The following is a 17,616-nucleotide window of genomic DNA, read 5'->3' on the forward strand; positions in this document are numbered from 1 at the left end:
GGTTTTTCCCCGAAACAGAAATCGTAAGCGGTTTTAAGATTCCATAAGTTATGTTAATTAAGTAAGGATACCTAATTTAAGCTACTCGTTCATAGATATGTAGATATGTATTTGTATTATTACATTTGTACGCTTTAATAAAAATTGTAACTATTGTAAGGGTTCCTAGGTTATTGTGTGGTTAAAACGGGTTAAATCATCAACATTTTTTTATTTTGCAAAATATAATTTAGGTATTAACAATAAAAGAAATAAATGTTTTAAATAAATATAAAATATTTTTAACAAGAGTACTTTTTCAGAATCACATAATCTTGTTACGGTACGCCGCGCTATATTTATCTTAACAAAGTTAATATAAAATGCAGTTTAAGAGAACGCTTGAATCCCCGTGATGCATCTACCTAAAATAAGCGCATGAATATCGTGAGTTCCTTCGTAGGTGTTCACCGCTTCCAAGTTCATAACGTGCCTTATGACATGATATTCATCAGAGACCCCATTACCACCGAGCATATCTCGCGCGATTCTCGCAATCTCCAGAGCTTTGCCGCAACTATTACGCTTTATAAGCGAAATCATTTCTGGCGCCGCTTTATCCTGGTCCTTCAAACGCCCAACTTGAAGACAAGCTTGGAAACCGATAGCTATCTCTGTTAACATATCAGCCATCTTTTTTTGTACAAGCTGGTTCGCGGCGAGCGGTCTTCCAAATTGAATCCTATCTAATGTGTACTGCCGGGCGATCCGCAAACATGTCTCAGCCGCACCGAGGGCGCCCCAAGCGATCCCGTAGCGCGCGTTATTGAGACATCCGAAAGGCCCCTTCAGGCCCTCTACGTTCGGTAATAAATTCTCCTCCGGTATAACCACTTCGTCTAGCAATATCATGCCCGTTGTTGACGCTCGCAAAGAAAATTTACCGTTGATTTTAGGCGTGTCTAGACCTTTTTTGACTTGTGACCGCTCGACAATAAAGCCTCTGATTTTGTTGCTGTCATCCTTCGCCCACACTATTAAGATGTCAGCGATTGGCGAGTTTGTAATCCATGTTTTTGAACCACTTAGTGTATATGTCTTAGTTTTGGCATCATGCTTAGCCCTAGTGACTAATCCTCCTGCATCGCTGCCGTAGTTAGGTTCTGTCAGACCGAAGCAGCCGACTAATTCTCCTTTGGCCATCCTGGGTAAAAACTTTTGTTTCTGTTCTTCAGTGCCGTAATTGTATATAGCGCCCATGGCCAAACTGCTTTGAACACTTAAAGCTGATCTGTAGGCTGAGTCAACAGCATCAAGTTCCCTGGTGATCAAACCGTAGGTAACATAGGAAACGCCAGCGCAGCCGTAGCCCTTAATCGTGCAGCCGATTACACCTAACTCCCCCATTTCTTTGTAAATTTCTTTGTGGAAGATTTCATTTCGGTTCGCCTCAACAACTCTTGGCAGTAGTTTTTCGTTACAGTAGGCCTTGAACGAGTCCCGAACCGCCTTTTCATCGTCGTGTAATTGTGCATCTAAATTCAGTGGATCCTCCCAGTTAAAAATTGTCTTCGCGTTGTTTGAGCTTGTTGTAGACAGGGCACGAAAACTGCTCGTATTTTTGCATAAGATTGATAGCAAGTTGGTAGTTCTAGATACTGCCATTGTAAACAACTTTAGTAGATGAATATACTTCACTTATCACTATATAGTTACTAATTCTTATTACCCGTTTATTTATTAGAATGACTTATTATTCAAATTATTCACTTGTTTTTAACAAAACTATTCTAATTTCACGTATTTATTATGAACATAACCTCGCCAGTGACCCAGTGACAGCCGAACTGAACAGCAGCTATATTCACACTACGGATACACGTCAACACAACGCCTGTTGTACAATTTTAGCAATTCCACGAAAGTATTGCAGACGCCGAGACTCTTATGGCCTCGACAAACGATATAGTATTGCTTAACCTACCTGACTTGTTAATGTACTCGATTAGTAAATACGTAAACAGTACGCTAGTGTGTGTAAATTATCTTATTTACATCATAGGGTTTTACATTTAAAGTTTTAACACTTTTCCATTGAGTTGCTTTTACAATATTACACACATTTGTTTGGTTATTTATCTTTAATACCAACATAACAAAACGATAGGGATACTATGTGATAAAGTTTGTTCAATGATAAGTGTTACTGAGGTACTAAGATCTCTCAGTTTTGTTAAGGTAGGTAATTGTAGAAAATTATGACAATTTAAATAAAAAGGAGATAAAACGCTTTGCCAAATAATCTGAATTACATTATTATTTCTCATCCTTGATAATATTTTGAAGCTATTCGACGGTTTATAATACCAATTCTTCTCTAGATGTATGCTGTTGCTCTTTTATCTTTACCCATCTTATGCCCCCAAACAAAATTATCTACACACCGTCCCATCGCCGTCAAATTATGTGTAGATAGTAACTACGCCTTAAATAAGAATGTACACGTTTTACAGAACAACTTAACCTCTAGCCGCCCAGAGGCATATAAAAAGGTCTCCTGTTCCATTCTAATTTGAATTTTGTGTTATAATGATTACTGATTTGTGATGTTTCAATGGTCACACTACTACTTTTATAATTTATACTTCTACTTAAATTATACTAAAGAAAGCATGAACTAAATGTGATAAATGTGTATAAGTGGGTCCCCTAAAAAATAAGCAACACGCTACATTTATTATGCTTTCCAGTGAGCAATAAAAATATGCTGGTTTAATCCTCTGCTTATTTTGTCACATTTCTCGCCACGAGGCAAGTACCTACGAGCGTGGGATAAAAAAATACAAAACAACTGTAGAACAGGTGGACAGCGGACAGTTGTAGGAAAGACGTATCTGTTAGAGAATTTTGATAAGATTAGTTTAGATTGTTTAGATTGTGCTGGCTAGTTATTATTATATACGAAAACCTCGTGATTTATTTGGGTTATATCAATATTAAACAATTAATAAAAGTTGAGTTACCTATCGTAGACCTATATGGTGATTTGATAATGTTTCATCGTGCGGAGCCCGCCTCCGAACAGTTTGCCGTATAAGTATTTAATTTCTGAACCGATAATGGTATTATATTCAAACAAAAATCGATTAAGTTGTGAGTCGGACTCTCTGAGGGTTCCGTAAAGGCACATATAATGTTTTTTCATACGGAGTTTGAGTTCTGTTCACAATCTCCACGCAGAGATACGATACGGTACGGGCATAACTATCTACGAGTATAATAAACTGCAGAGCAGTGACCAACTCACATCTACAAGGCATACGTAATGTATCTTTATTCTGTTGAACCGATCTGGGAATAAGTTTAAGTCCAGTCCCTAAAAAGGTTGTTAAACTAACATTGGACACTGTGAAAGCATTATTTTTGACATAAAATCGTAAAACTCAGCAGCACAAAAGCTGGAAATAGCACAAAGCGCAGATAACGACTATTACGAACGTACTTAAATAACTTATAGATAACAATCGCACCGTTCTATTACGAGTAAATGGGTTGGCTTCTATGTATGCTCCGTACAATGTAGATCCTCATAATAGAGGAGGGATGAATCTTCTATAAATTATTCACTCTCTATTTGCATGACAAACGAGCAGGAAAGGTCTTAGACCTTTAATGGTCTCTTAACAGTACCCACTCCATCCTTTAACACTCCAGGGCCCAACACTCTTTAATGGACCCGTGATTTTTCCCAGTCATATGCAAATGTGTGATTAGCATATATTTTATTCGCTCTAAACGACACAGCGTTCATGATGTTATAAATTTCTTTTAGTCTTGGCTTTTACATTTTGGTCATTAGTGTGGTAACGAACTTAGTGTAATTAGAATACTTAATTACATATTCGAATCTGCATAAGCTTAATAATTATGCATAAGTTAGTGCACTGATGTTTTGTTAAGACAGGTATTTACCACTACAAGCTCAATTAATATGTTTATAAAAATGTAGTCTTGGATTATGATTTTTTCTTGATTGCATTGGTTTCTTCTGATAACAGAGGTTTTTCAAAAGGGGCATCATGACCATTGAAATAATTAGGTACTATACGAGCCCGTAATATTATCCGAAACAATTAGGCAAATAATACAATAATTCTATGGAAAATGGTTCCAATGTATCATCAGTCGAAATTGATCCTTTTTTTTGTGCTTTACTAACCTATATTTAATTTTATTCAAAATACACAACTCCATAAGAGAAGAGTTTTAAAATATCATAGCTTCTCTTTGCAATCAAAACTTTAACATTTGAACATAAAACCAAACAAGAAGCCGGTAATGCATTGTTAACACGTTCAATGCGAAGCTGCATTTTGTGAACTCGCTCTCAGTGCGTTACAACCCATGAGAGTCCTGTATTGAACTTTCTCGCTGTGCGGTACAAGTCAATTACAGCCTGTATGGAGGGGTTTATATTTTATCTAAAATATCTTTACTAAACATATGTTGATGACTGTTGGTTGAGCTTTTATAGAGGAATTAATTAACAGGTCAAAATTGACTTGTAACGCACAGCCAGGACGGGCTCAGGTAAAAGTGTCGATGATTCAGTAGTGATGGGAAAGATATATAAGAGCAAATATATCGAATCATTTTTATTATTATTTTTTACTATATATTTTAAGGCAATTCTTACTGATTTGAATGTGTATCATTAAACAGTTCAAAAATATTTTTTTAACATTCCAGAACGTAAAAACTTTCTTCACCTTTTTGTCCACTTTACAGATTATCATTGTTTGCTGTGTACCTACTATACATTTCTGTATTTGTTATTTTTAATTCAAATATTTTGTCTAACATTCTTTGTAACCGCTTTCTTCTAGATGCGCAAAAAGAAATAAACGCGTGTATTGATAGCAGAGTAACAACACTAATGCACTCTGCCCTTACCTGCAGTGCTATACAAGGCCGTACACAACAGGTCATATAGGTCCTGTTCCGCACTGAATAGCAAAAGTTTTAATCTGGTGCGCACAGGTCATACGTGACCTGTTAATTAATTTATATTCTGTCAGATAGAATGTTAAATGACAAATATAAATGTATACTTGACTATATACATCAATTAAAATATCACAATATTATCGCCTTCGCACCAAGGGGATATTACGTATTTCGGACGCCGCACCAGGCGAAAGTCCAGTACAGGGTCAAAATGACCTGTTTCGCAGTGAATGTGTTAAATAACAAGACAACAGACAATTCGAAATTAGAATATCGAGGAAAGCAGCCGCGAATATAAATGGAATAGTCATGTTACTAGCTTGTGGAACTCCCAAATAGAAGCAACTGTACCAGGTAGGTGGCAGCGTCAAAGATGCTACCTATAAAATTTTTGGTGCTGAGTGTAAGCGGGTAGGTAGGTATTTAATATTGTACGAGTATGTATTGTCGTCCAAATTTTTCATTTGTTTGATGGTTGGGGCTAAACGGCTAAACAGACGTCTTAAATATAGAGGTAGATTCAGTCGTTTTTTTTTTCAACGTTACCAATTTAAAATCATAATTGAAGAGTCTAGATAAATGTCGATGTCACATAATTAGGTTGATTTTCAAACTTTGTTACTTAAGTAATGGTTTTTATCACATAACAGTACCTAGCATAAAATTCTGGTAACTCTTTTTGCCAGTGATATGCGCTGCGGAGTTTCGTAATCAGTGCTGTTCCGAGATTGGATTGTGTAATTTGGTTAAATATTACCTACCTATATGCCACACAAAAAATGGTATGAAAACAGACCGATCCCACAAAGGCGGTACCTATCGACACGACTACTGGCTGTTATTGATGCAGTCGTGTACCTACTCGTGTATGTATAAGTGTATAATACCATATACAAACGCCTACACTGACCCCACACAATCGAAACTAAGGCATAATTTAATCTGCTTTAGTAATTAGGCTGCACTTAAAGCTTCCCCGAATATCGTCTGATATTGATTAGATCGTAATTTACATACGGGAAACTATTAAGTGATCATAGTATTAATTTTGTAGCATGCTAGTTAGGTACATTTACTAAAGCGATTATTTCGAAATGCAAAATTTGTGAGTTTGCTTTAGGTAAATGAGTCGATTTGGGAGCCCAAATTACTTTATCAACATACCTATTAGTTTCTACAAGATATTTAAACTGATTCTTAGATTTCGGGTTTCCACAATAAGTAAACATGACAAAAACGGAACTCTCATGGTTCAGTCACACGCTTGACCGTTTTTTGTAATTATTTAGAATAGAATAGAATAGAATATAAGTTATTCGTAAGCACAGACAATACATAATATGAAAGAAAACACAAAATAAGATTAAAGTGCCACGAAATGGCCTTATCTCAGCATGTTGCTGGTGGCTTCCAGCGCTGGTCTTCCGATGAGACGATCAAGTGAGAAGAATCACGGAGGGTAACAGACAAGAAGAAAAAGACAGACAGACCTACAGTGAACAAATAGTAAAATAAAAGTACTTACAATTTACAATCTTGATATTAAGATAATAAGTAATAACTGTATATCTAAGAAAGTATATTTATTTAATTATTAGGTGATTAGGTGGCCGTACTCTAATAAACAAGCTTAACAGTCACAGTAAGTACATTAAAATTAGGCCAGACCCATTTCCTGAAATTACTCTTCTGGGTATTTCAAAAGTGTTCATTATTAAGATTTATTGACGACAAGGACACGGGGCGCGAATACTTGGAACTTGGAGGATATAATCAAATGGAGACGCCATGTCTGTAATTTTCTGTACAAAACAGTCTGCCGATTTTTGCGGGGGAGGGGAACGTCAAATGTATGCGTAACGTAAAAATAGCCATGTCAGATAAACGTCAGTCCATATATTGTGTATGACCGTCGGCCGCCTATTTTCGACAGAGGGGAAAGCCTGTAATGGCTACTCCGTTTAGTTGTATCCTCCAAGACTTGGAACCTTAATTCGTTTGCCTGGGTTGGAGCTGTAAATTTCTTATGAACCAGTCGGAATTTACGTTTATTTATGTTTAATCGTAGGTACATCAATCGAAAAAAGTCCAAAAAAAGTGGAAACAATCACCGGCATCATATTATAAGTATTATGTAGGAATCATAAGATACACTTTCAAGGAATGGGTTGAACTTTATTATTTTGAAAGTATGTAGTTACTCAAGTAAGTATATAACTACATATATACAGGTGAGAGCTTACAACTTTGATAAATCAATCTATAATTCGCTTTTCAGTAAAGTTAAACATTATTTAGGAAACCTTAAATTCAACAAGGCTTAGTTCTCCTCCAAGTAAAAAGGGCTTAAGGCTTTTAAAATAAAAACGCACGCTCCTAGCATGCTGCGTCAGCGTCAAGTGTGCGGTTGCCATCAGATAATTATATATATCAGAGCGGCCAAGGTGCTCACAAATATCTGAACACGCCTTTGTTGTCAAGGCGTTGTAGAGTGCGTATTCAGATAGCACCCCGTGAAATCGACATAACTGATGGAGACTGTACATACTGACTATAGCAAGCAATAAAATGATGAGTATGAAAGTCAGAAGTATTTGATTAGGATAATTAGGAGGCATTTTGCTGAATTCGCTTAAGCACGCTGAGTGCTTCACGAAAATCGTGTTTCTCAGGGGTTTTCACTCAGCCGATGAAAAATGGACAATGCTATTTTTTTTATAAAGTGCTGTAGAAATTTTAACCCTTCTTCCTTGCCTCGTTTAGTCTTCATAATTTAGGGTATGCCCATTGCAGTAAGAAGTATTACTGACTCGAAAATTTGGGACGCCCCCCTAAGCCGGTCTTGAAAGTTCTTATAATGATTTACATCCTGATGTTTGTTCGTAGGTACATAATAAAAAGGCTCTTATGGGAGTGAGAGTTAGAAAACCATGAATGGTATTTGATAGCTAATGGGGTGGACTGTATTATGATATGGTGAGATGATGGAAACACGTTATATAATAAATTGTTTTAATTAGTAAATAAAGCACAAAGATGTTGATATTATCACGGTGACAGGCAGACTAACCTGACAATTATAAATCAAAAGGTTTTACAAATAATATATGTTCGAAGGAGGTCGCGCGCCAGCCAGTCGCCAACATACCGGACCCCCAGTGGAACACTAACCACTGGTGGCTACTGGCTGAGGCGCGGCCTCCATCAGGATAAGTTTCCGGGCCGGTCTGCGCAGCATGCCCCCTCTGGTGTGGACGTCTGCCACGCGGACCGCTCCGTCGGGTCCTAGGTAGACCTTTGCTACCCTTCCTAGTGGCCACAAACCACGAGGAAGGGCAGGATCGGCGATTAGCACCACGTCACCCTCACTAAGGTTCAGCGAGTTGTTGTTGGGTCCCCTTGTACGTAGCATCGGTAGGTACTCCCGTAGCCATCGTGCCCAAAACTGATCTGCTAAGCGCAGGGTTCTCCGCCAGTCACATCGTCGGGATAGGTCTGCGTCTGTCAGCGACGTGGTCCATGGAACGACTGATGAGGAGCCGAGGATAAAATGGAATGGCGTTAGCGCCTCTGGTGCATCTGGGGAAGACGGGACGTATGTAAGTGGCCTGGAATTCACTATCGATTCAGCCTCGAGTAGGAGTGTTGTCAAGACCTCTTCCTTCAGTGGTTGATTTGTTAGGCAAGATCTGAGGGCTGCTTTCACTGTCCGCACAAGTCGCTCCCATGCGCCGCCCATGAACGGGGATGCCGGTGGAATGAAGCGCCAGTCGATTTTGTGATTGGTGGCGTACTCTACGACCGAGTTGTCATGTAGGGAGCGCAGTTCGCGAGAAGAGCCAACGAAGTTAGTCCCGTTGTCGGAAAATATGGTGGTGGGCGATCCTCGGCGAGCAATGAAACGTCTGAGGCTCATTATAGCGCTGTCTGCAGTGAGTGAATTCACGACTTCGAGGTGAAGCGCTCTGGTTGTGAGGCACGTATATAAGGCGATATATCGTTTCTCGCTCCGTCGATATAACGTCACCAGGATCGGGCCGAAATAATCAAGGCCTACGTGAGTGAAAGGTCTTTTGTGGTGATCAAGACGTTCTGGTGGTAAGTTGCCGATTTGAGGTTGGATAGGTTTCGTGTTCCATCTCTTGCACTTCAAGCAAGCGCTTGCTACGCTACGGATGGTTCCTCTGGCTCTTAAGATCGAATATCTTTGCCGAAGTTCATTTAGGACGAGCTCATTAAACTGATGTGCGGCTTTGATATGTTCGTGGAGGATCAAGAGTCGTGAAATGTAGTGGCGGCCGTCGAGAATCATGGGTGATTTCAGCCCGTCTTCTCCAGGGCGCACGCCTTTTCCGGCTTAAACTGTCTCGACCAATAGATCAAAATTCCAAACTCTACATTGACAACACCACGTCTCCCCACCAGCTTCACGCGTCAGACATGATAGAAGCGGAGAAGATGTTGGTCCGTCAAGCTCAAGCAGAGAGTTTCCCTGAAGAATTAACGAATTTACGATCTTCGAAGCCAGTGCCCAAGAATAGTCGAATTAATAAATTGGCGCCTACACTTGATGGAGAAGGCCTAATGCGACAAAACACGCGCATAAGTTCCGCACCGGGAGTGAAGGCTTCGCGCACGATATCCAGACACGATTAATATCACGGATTACGATCATCTGTCAGGTGTAGCAAACGAACTTGCACATGACGGTACTTATCCCACCGTCCTAATCGGCGCGCCTGATTGGTATATATCCATAAGTCGCGAAGTGCGGTGCGGAAAAAAGAACGACCCTGTTGCCTCCAAAACCTTATTAGGCTGGGTACTCCATGGCGCACACTCTTTGACGTCGAAGCCTTTTGAATTTATCCATCACGTCACGGAAGATTTGGATACACTTATAAAATGCCAATACGACATCGACGCCTTGGGCATCACAAAAAAGGCCCCACGTCAGAACAGCGAGGATCAACGGGCCGTAGACATCATGGAATCATCCGCTCATCAACTTGACGATGGCCATTTTGAAGTTGGCCTGCCTTGGAAGGAGGGGCTACCGAAAATCATACCAGATAGCTACCCACAGGCACTCTCACGCTTCAAGGCCCTCGAACGACAGATGTCAAAGGACCCAGCGTTTGCAGCAGCTTTTCAACAATTTATAAACGACATAATCAGTAAGGGCTATGCCGAAGAGTGTGATTCGAAGACTTACCACCATCGACCCGCACCAAATGCCTCTTGTGTCAACCCAGATGGCTCCATTCGCTGGTACCTGCCTATCTTTGGCGTATATCATCCTCAGAAGAAGAAGCTGAGAGCAGTCCATGACGCGGCTGCCACAACAAAAGGCGTAAGCCTCAATAGTCTGCTTCTGCAAGGTCCTGACCTATTGTCTCCCCTACTCGACATCCTGTTCCGTTTTAGAGAAGGTGCGGTAGCCTTGAATGGCGATATCAGGGAGATGTTCCCCCAGATTAAGATTACCGCAAGGGATAGGGATGCTCAACGTTTTCTCTGGCGTGACAAGAACGGCGACCTCAAGGAATACCGCATGTCTTCAATGATTTTTGGCGCAGTTTCGAGTCCTTTCATCGCCCTCTATATCAAAAACAAAAACGCGAAGAGGCACGAAGTCGACTATGCCGCCGCCTGCAAAGCAATTATTGACGACCACTATATGGACGACTACCTTGGGAGCCACACAAACGTTGCTGACGCAGCTCAACTAGCCGTCGACGTTGTCACTGTGCACAAGAATTGTGGTTTCGAGATGCGAGCGTGGACGTCTAATCATCCAGAGGCACTCTCTCTTGTCCCGAAGGAACTTCGTAGCGACGCAACTTCTGATGTTTACCTGCCTCCTAGTAGTGACGTCGGCGTCTTGGGTGTTAAATGGAACCCACGCCAAGATTTCCTAGGGTTTCGCGCCGTACCCCAGATACCAACCAGCACTTTGACAAAACGCATTCTTTTATCGAACGTCATGAAAGTTTATGACCCTCTTGGGTTATTAATGCCGGTCGTCATCTGGGGTCGCATTTTGATCCAAAGATTATGGCGCGCAGGCGTTGGCTGGGACACGGACTTACCTGAAATGTACGTAAGCGAATCTAAAGACTGGTTCGCACAGTTGCAGGTTGCGGCCAATATAAAAATCCCTCGCTGGTACATGGTCGGGTCAGACGTGTCGGACGTCCAGCTGCACGTAATCGCCGACGGTGGCGAACAAGCCTACGCCTGCGTCGCCTATTGGCGTTTCACTTACAGCGATGACTCTGTATCGGCAGCCCTCATCGGTAGTAAGGCCCGAGTCTGTCCTTTGAAACCGGTTTCCATCCCAAGATTAGAACTACAAGCCGCACTCATCGCGTCGCGTTTTGCGCAAACAATTTTGCAAGCTCACCGTTTTGAGCCCTCCGCAACCATTTTCTGGACGGACTCAACTACTGTTCTAAAGTGGATCCGGAGTGACGCTCGCGCGTTTAAACCTTTCGTGGCACACAGGTTGGGAGAGATATTGGAAACCACCAATCCATCCGATTGGAGGTGGATCCCTACCTCTCTCAACGTCGCTGACGATGCGACAAAACCAAAAAGAATTGACTTTTCCGCAACTCATCGGTGGTTCACCGGCCCACAGTTCCTTGTTGAACAGTCTTGCACTTGGCCGACCGAGCGCGTCACTGACGAGGGAGAGATCTCATCAGACCCTGAGTTAAAATCTAATCTGATGGTTCTGCTCCTCGACACCCCACTCTCGAATTCGTTACCTGACCCAACGCTTTTTAGTTCCTGGCTACGTTTACTACGTGCCACAGCCCGTCTTCTCCAGGGCGCACGCCTTATCCGGCTCGAAGGACCAAAATGATAGCTAATGGGGTGGACTGTATTATGATATGGTGAGATGATGGAAACACGTTATATAATAAATTGTTTTAATTAGTAAATAAAGCACAAAGATGTTGATATTATCACGGTGACAGGCAGACTAACCTGACAATTATAAATCAAAAGGTTTTACAAATAATATATGTTCGAAGGAGGTCGCGCGCCAGCCAGTCGCCAACAGTATTTGAAGTCAAAAAAGAAAATGTATCTACTCGTATATCAAATCTCTGAAAACAGATACGTGAAACTAATCTATTTTCATGGCTGCAAACACAATTGGAGAGGATTTGGCTAACAACTTTGGTTAGGCGTTTAATAACAAGGACACAGTCAGCAGCTATATTGCTAAACGGGTGATTAAAAGGAGCTATGTTCACACCATTACACACTAATTATACCTACTCGCTTATTCTCTAAACTATAAAGTCATGTTCAGTTCATTTTGAACACCTCGCCCGTGGAGTAACTTCCGCTGCTGGCTGTACTCAATGTAAAACTTCGAATAAGTAGGCTTAAAAATGAACAATTACCTTTCAGACTGCTCTTATGATTTCGTCTACAATTAGCTTTTTACTCAGTAAAATTAAATACTTAAGCCAATTACACCGGTCATTAAAAAAAACGCGAGCTACCTATATGTATTTAAAAAAGTGTCTTTGTAAGAAGGAATTTAAATTTAGGCTTAGTTGATTGTACCTATCCAAAATTTATACTCGCATTATCAAGGATCAAACACAGAATTTAAAACAACAGTTGTCCCTCCCGTGGACCGTAGACAATAGTAGTCTTGTGTGCTTATAAGTAACTTAATATATGATTAAAGTGTTTATTAACGTTAATTAATGTTAAGTTACATACGTTACAGTTCAATTAAGTCCCTTTTTAATTATTTATGTATCCACTTACTTTTTACCTCGTGTTCCATTTAACTTTAAACTTCATTCAACGCAGTACCATAGCACGACACACCGCCCACGGTATGAAGGTTTTTGTCCGTGTCCCGTTGAAAGCTAAAAGCACGCTGACTGGCGACTGCTTATTTATGTTGTATGACACAATCCTGGCCGCTATAAAACGTGGCTTCCATTACATTCCCGTGTATAACTAGTCTGGAGTTAAATTAAACACAAGTCGTCTCCTTCACGATTTTCGTAGACATCTCTTCTAAATACCTAAAACTGGTATGGATGTGTTCCTCGTGGTCTCTAGAATACGAATTGACCGGTTTTAGTTTATGGAGAGGGGGACGTGTCGATAAAAAGGGGGGGAATGTGGGCGGCCGACCAGCATTGATATTTGTTCACATCTTGAGTCCTATGGGACTGATCGGTTCGTTTCAGGTGTCGTTTGAAAGAGTATTAAACGTGCTATTATTGCTTCATAATAACTGTAGTCATAACTGTAGTCGTTTAGAAAATATTTTAAAATATATGATTTTTTACCGTGCATGGATGGCATAAGTACTGACAAAACATGCGTCTAACTCAATAAATTATAACTTTACCGCAATTAATGTTATTACAAAATATACGAGAAATTTCATTAGCTTTCTAAAAACATAAGGTTTATTGGTGTATGGTATTATATAACCATGTAATGATGAATTTTGTTCAGCATGGGTCACTACGCACCGTCACGTAAATGGCGGGCGACCGACCTCAACTGTTCATTGTTTCTCGGGTTCTATTTTACTGATCAATTGGTGATGGATACCATTAGAAAGAATGTTAAATGTACAATAATTGGTTTCTAATAACCGTAGTCATAACTGTAGTCATTTACAAAATAATTGAAAATATATGATTTTTACCGTGCATGGACATAAGTACTGGTAAAACATGCTTCTAACTCAATAGATTATAACATTACCGCAATAAGTATTTTCAAAATATACGGGAAATTTTATGAGCTATCCAAAAATATAAGTTTTATTGCTTTATAATGTTGTATAACTAAGTAATCATGAATTTTGTTCAGCATGGGTACTGTGCACCGTCACGTAAATGGAGCCCGGCCATCGTTGAGTTTTCATTATATTTCGGGTTCTATTTTTCTGATACATGGTCGATACCATTTGCAAGCATATTAAATTTTCTGTGAATACTCGATTGTTTGAAATCTGAGGCCCAAAATAACCATTTTAAAAATATTAAAGAAAATGTTTAATTTTTACCTTAGAGGTTTGCTTAGTGACTGAAATAATTTGAGAAAGAGATAATGTAGTAAATATAGCGTGAAATTTTTAGAGTAAAATCAGCAAACTATTTATTAACTTTCCAAAAATATTGTTTAGTTACCGTACAACTATAAACATATATGTAGGTATGCCAGGACCAATTTCGCCAAGCAAGCAAACACACGGCGCGGCGAGCGCCTGGTAGACCAGCAGCATTCTATTATTGTTTGACAGTACATTTTATAATGTAGGTATCCAAAATGATAAAATATCGATATAAATGATGGTTTGTTTGTTTTGTTTTTTTATCACAGGAAACTTAAGTATATTTTGACTCTTTTGACAAAAGCCCAGTTCTAGGTTCATAACATCGTTAAGTTCGTATCTTTCATGATTGCAAAACCACTGCATATGAAGTACTTAATATCTGTGTTGTTATTTGACTCACGCGTCTACATGTAAAACGTTTTCAAACCCACTCCGTAGTTAATAATTTAAAATCACCTTTTTAGTGAGATCTGAGGCTTGTGGCGTTAAAGAGATATTTGTCGCCGCACGCTCCAGGATGCAAAATAAGTGACTACTATTTGAGTAGCAGCGTATGTCCACATAATAACTATCCGTGAAGTCCGGTTTTAAGTATAGTAATAGTAAGATAAGGTCAATATTGAGTAAACTATCTATATTATATTTATTTACTATTTTATTTTACGGTCTAATTTATAGTTTTTGCTTACCTATTGATTCATTGGCGTTTGGCATTGTAGTTTTAGCTTGTAAGTATGACTCTATTGACAGTTATAAGATGTACTACGGTATTTAAATAACGCTCGTCTGTAACTACATGATCTTAGATCTATAATAGCGACTCATAACTTCTCTGTTCGACTGTAAGTCATACAAGAGAGTTAAGTAGCGATTGCGATATAAAAAGCTATAAGTAGAAGGCTTTATCACACGTTTAGAACCTTAAGATTATTACTCATATAGATGTTAAGGTTGTTCAATTCACTTTGAGCTATAAGCTATAATACTAGCAGCTTAACATGCAATATAGCGCCCAAAACAGCTACTGTAGATCTTAAATCTTTAGATGAACCTTTTAAACACTTTTATCTCACCAGAGCCTGTAAACTGTAAACTAAGACTATAGATGTAGCTATTCTAGAGCCAGGCTGTCTTTAGGTAAGAAAATAGGTGCTAAGTGTCGCCTAATTGTTTGTTGGGATTTATATGACGGTGCGCAGTGACCCATGCTGAACAAAATTCATTATTACTTGGTTATATAATATCTTACACCAATAAATCTTATGTTTTTGGAAAGCTAATGAAATGTCTCGTATATTTTGTAAATACATAAATTGCGATAAAGTTATAATGTATTAAGTTAGAACCATGTTTTAGCAGTACTTATGTGCATGCACGGTAAAAAATCATGTTTTCAATTATTTTGAAAATGACTAAAGTTATGACTACAGTTATTGAAAACCAATTATAGTACGTTTAATATTCTTTCAAATGGTATCTATCACGAACTGATTAATAAAATAAAACCCGAGAAATAATGAAAAGTTGACGCCGATCGCCTGCCATTTACGTGACGGCGCTTAGTGACCCATGCTGAACAAAATTCGTAATTACTTGGTTATATAATATCATACACCAATAAAACTTATATTTTTGGAAAGCTAATGAAATTTCACGTACATTTTGTAAGAATATTATTGGAGTAAAGTTATAATTTATTGAGTTAGACGCATATTTTATCAGTACTTATGCCATCCATGCACGTAAAAAAATCAAATATTTTAAAATATTTTGTAAATTACTAAAGTTATGACTACGGCTATTAGAAACCATTTATTGTACGTTTAATAACCTTTCAAATGGTACCTATCAGAAATTGATCAATAAAATAGAACCCGAGAAATAATGAAAAGTTTACGTCGGTCGCCCGCCATTTACGTGACGGTGCGTAGTGACCCATGCTGAACAAAATTCGTTATTAATTGGTTATATAATATCATACGCCAATAAAACTTATGTTTTTGGTAAGCTAATGAAATATCTCGTATATTTTGTAATAAAATAATTGCGGTATTGTTGTAATTTATTGAGTTAGGCGCATATTTAATCAGTACTTATGCCATCCATGCACGGTATAAAATCAAATATTTTAAAATATTTTGTAAACGACTACAGTTATGACTACGGTTATTATGAAACAATAATAGCACGTTTAATACTCTTTCAAACGACACCTCACACGAACCGATCGGTCCCATAGGACTCAAGATGTGAACAAATATCAATAATGGTCGGCCGCCATCTTTGCCCCCCTTTTTTTCGACCCGTCCCCCACTCCATAAACTAAAACCGGTCATTTCGTATTCTAGAGATCACGAGGAACACATCCATACCAGTTTTAGGTATTTAGAAGAGATGTCGACGACTTTTCTCAAAACAGGCCGATTTCCACCTGTCTAAACATGCATGCAACCTACAACTGAAACGCAGTAACTTTATAAATTGGATACAGATGGCTATCACAATGAAACAAATAACTGTACTCGTAATCTACTCTGCTCAACGTGAGACCTAATTTTGTTGATTTCCAAACTTTGTTAATACCTACTTTTTTCCGCATAACAGTAACAGAAAATTCTAGTAACTCTTTTTGTCAGTGATATGCACTGCGGAACTTCGTAATAACAGCTGTTCCGAGATTGGTTTGTATAATTTGGTTGCAATTGATGCACGGTCACACCAATATGCCACACAGAAAATGGTATGAAAACAGACCGATCTCATAAAGGCAGTAACGACTACTGGCTGTGAGAGTTAAAAAAGATAACACATACGTTCGATTTGAAAACCAGTAGGTAATTTTTAATGAAGCGCATGGCTCGACAACCTAATTCAAAGAGTTTCAGAATCAGAATCAGAATCAGAATCTTTTTATTTGAGAATGTGAGTTTAATCCTTACTAATGTTTATATTCCCATCTGACCAGAGGAAGATCTTGATACTCTTGGTAAATTTGTCTATATTATCTAACGTTATTTTTATATAATAATTAATGTTAAAATGTGATTAAGTACTTAATTTAAAATGCATCTCAAACAATCGTAAGTATATGATAATTTCAAATTAGTAGGTACCAAGTCTACATTATTATTTTATTTGTTCCATCTAATAACATCCGCTTGGCTGAAAATTTAAATAGACAATACTATTTAGTACAGTTACAGTAATTATTAATCCCATCAAAAACATTACATGGAAAAAGGTGCAAGTCTCGCAACGCTTTTACTTCAAAAAAGTTTTGAGATGTAATGTGAAACCAAGTCGGTTATTTTAATCAGTGCCAGGGGGTGTTAAAACCGTATCAATAAGATATCTTTAATTTGTAATACCTATAATGACTTGGCCATCGCACGGCTGCATAATGACAAAAGGATCATCGTCACCTATTAAAAATAATTCTAATTGAACATAACGCTAGCGCTAATTGCAGTTTGAGCATTACACATATTTACGAGTACGGTACGAGTAAAGCATTA

General features: G+C 38.7%; 3 protein-coding genes across 3 annotated transcripts; 1 reads left to right on the forward strand and 2 right to left on the reverse strand.

Annotated features, from left to right (window-relative positions):
- Positions 1-219: 219 nt before the first annotated feature.
- On the reverse strand, positions 220-1,684 carry LOC134652977 (glutaryl-CoA dehydrogenase, mitochondrial). Its single transcript, XM_063508243.1, has one exon. The coding sequence runs from the start codon at positions 1,642-1,644 to the stop codon at positions 370-372; it is 1,275 nt and encodes a 424-aa protein (XP_063364313.1). The 5' UTR covers positions 1,645-1,684; the 3' UTR covers positions 220-369.
- Positions 1,685-8,152: 6,468 nt separating this feature from the next.
- LOC134652723 (uncharacterized) lies at positions 8,153-9,298 on the reverse strand. Its single transcript, XM_063507885.1, has one exon. It carries the CDS (start codon positions 9,296-9,298, stop codon positions 8,153-8,155), a length of 1,146 nt encoding a protein of 381 aa, XP_063363955.1.
- A 128-nt stretch (positions 9,299-9,426) lies between these two features.
- Positions 9,427-11,857, forward strand: LOC134652724 (uncharacterized). Its single transcript, XM_063507886.1, has 2 exons — positions 9,427-9,592; positions 9,669-11,857. The coding sequence occupies exons 1-2, from the start codon at positions 9,427-9,429 to the stop codon at positions 11,855-11,857; spliced, it is 2,355 nt and encodes a 784-aa protein (XP_063363956.1).
- Positions 11,858-17,616: the final 5,759 nt, after the last annotated feature.

This window comes from Cydia amplana, chromosome 12 (genome assembly GCF_948474715.1).
Source record: "Cydia amplana chromosome 12, ilCydAmpl1.1, whole genome shotgun sequence".
In the NCBI taxonomy this organism is placed as follows: Eukaryota; Metazoa; Arthropoda; class Insecta; order Lepidoptera; family Tortricidae; genus Cydia; species Cydia amplana.

What these genes read in the sequence shown, in the direction of transcription:
- LOC134652724 (XM_063507886.1), top strand. Translation starts at nt 9,427, where the DNA reads ATGATAGAAGCGGAGAAGATGTTGGTCCGTCAAGCTCAAGCAGAGAGT. An exon ending in GCGACAAAACACGCGCATAA is followed by an intron (nt 9,593 to 9,668) that starts GTTCCGCACCGG and finishes ATCATCTGTCAG; the next exon opens with GTGTAGCAAACGAACTTGCA.
- LOC134652723 (XM_063507885.1), bottom strand. Translation starts at nt 9,298, where the DNA reads ATGATTCTCGACGGCCGCCACTACATTTCACGACTCTTGATCCTCCAC.
- LOC134652977 (XM_063508243.1), bottom strand. Translation starts at nt 1,644, where the DNA reads ATGGCAGTATCTAGAACTACCAACTTGCTATCAATCTTATGCAAAAAT.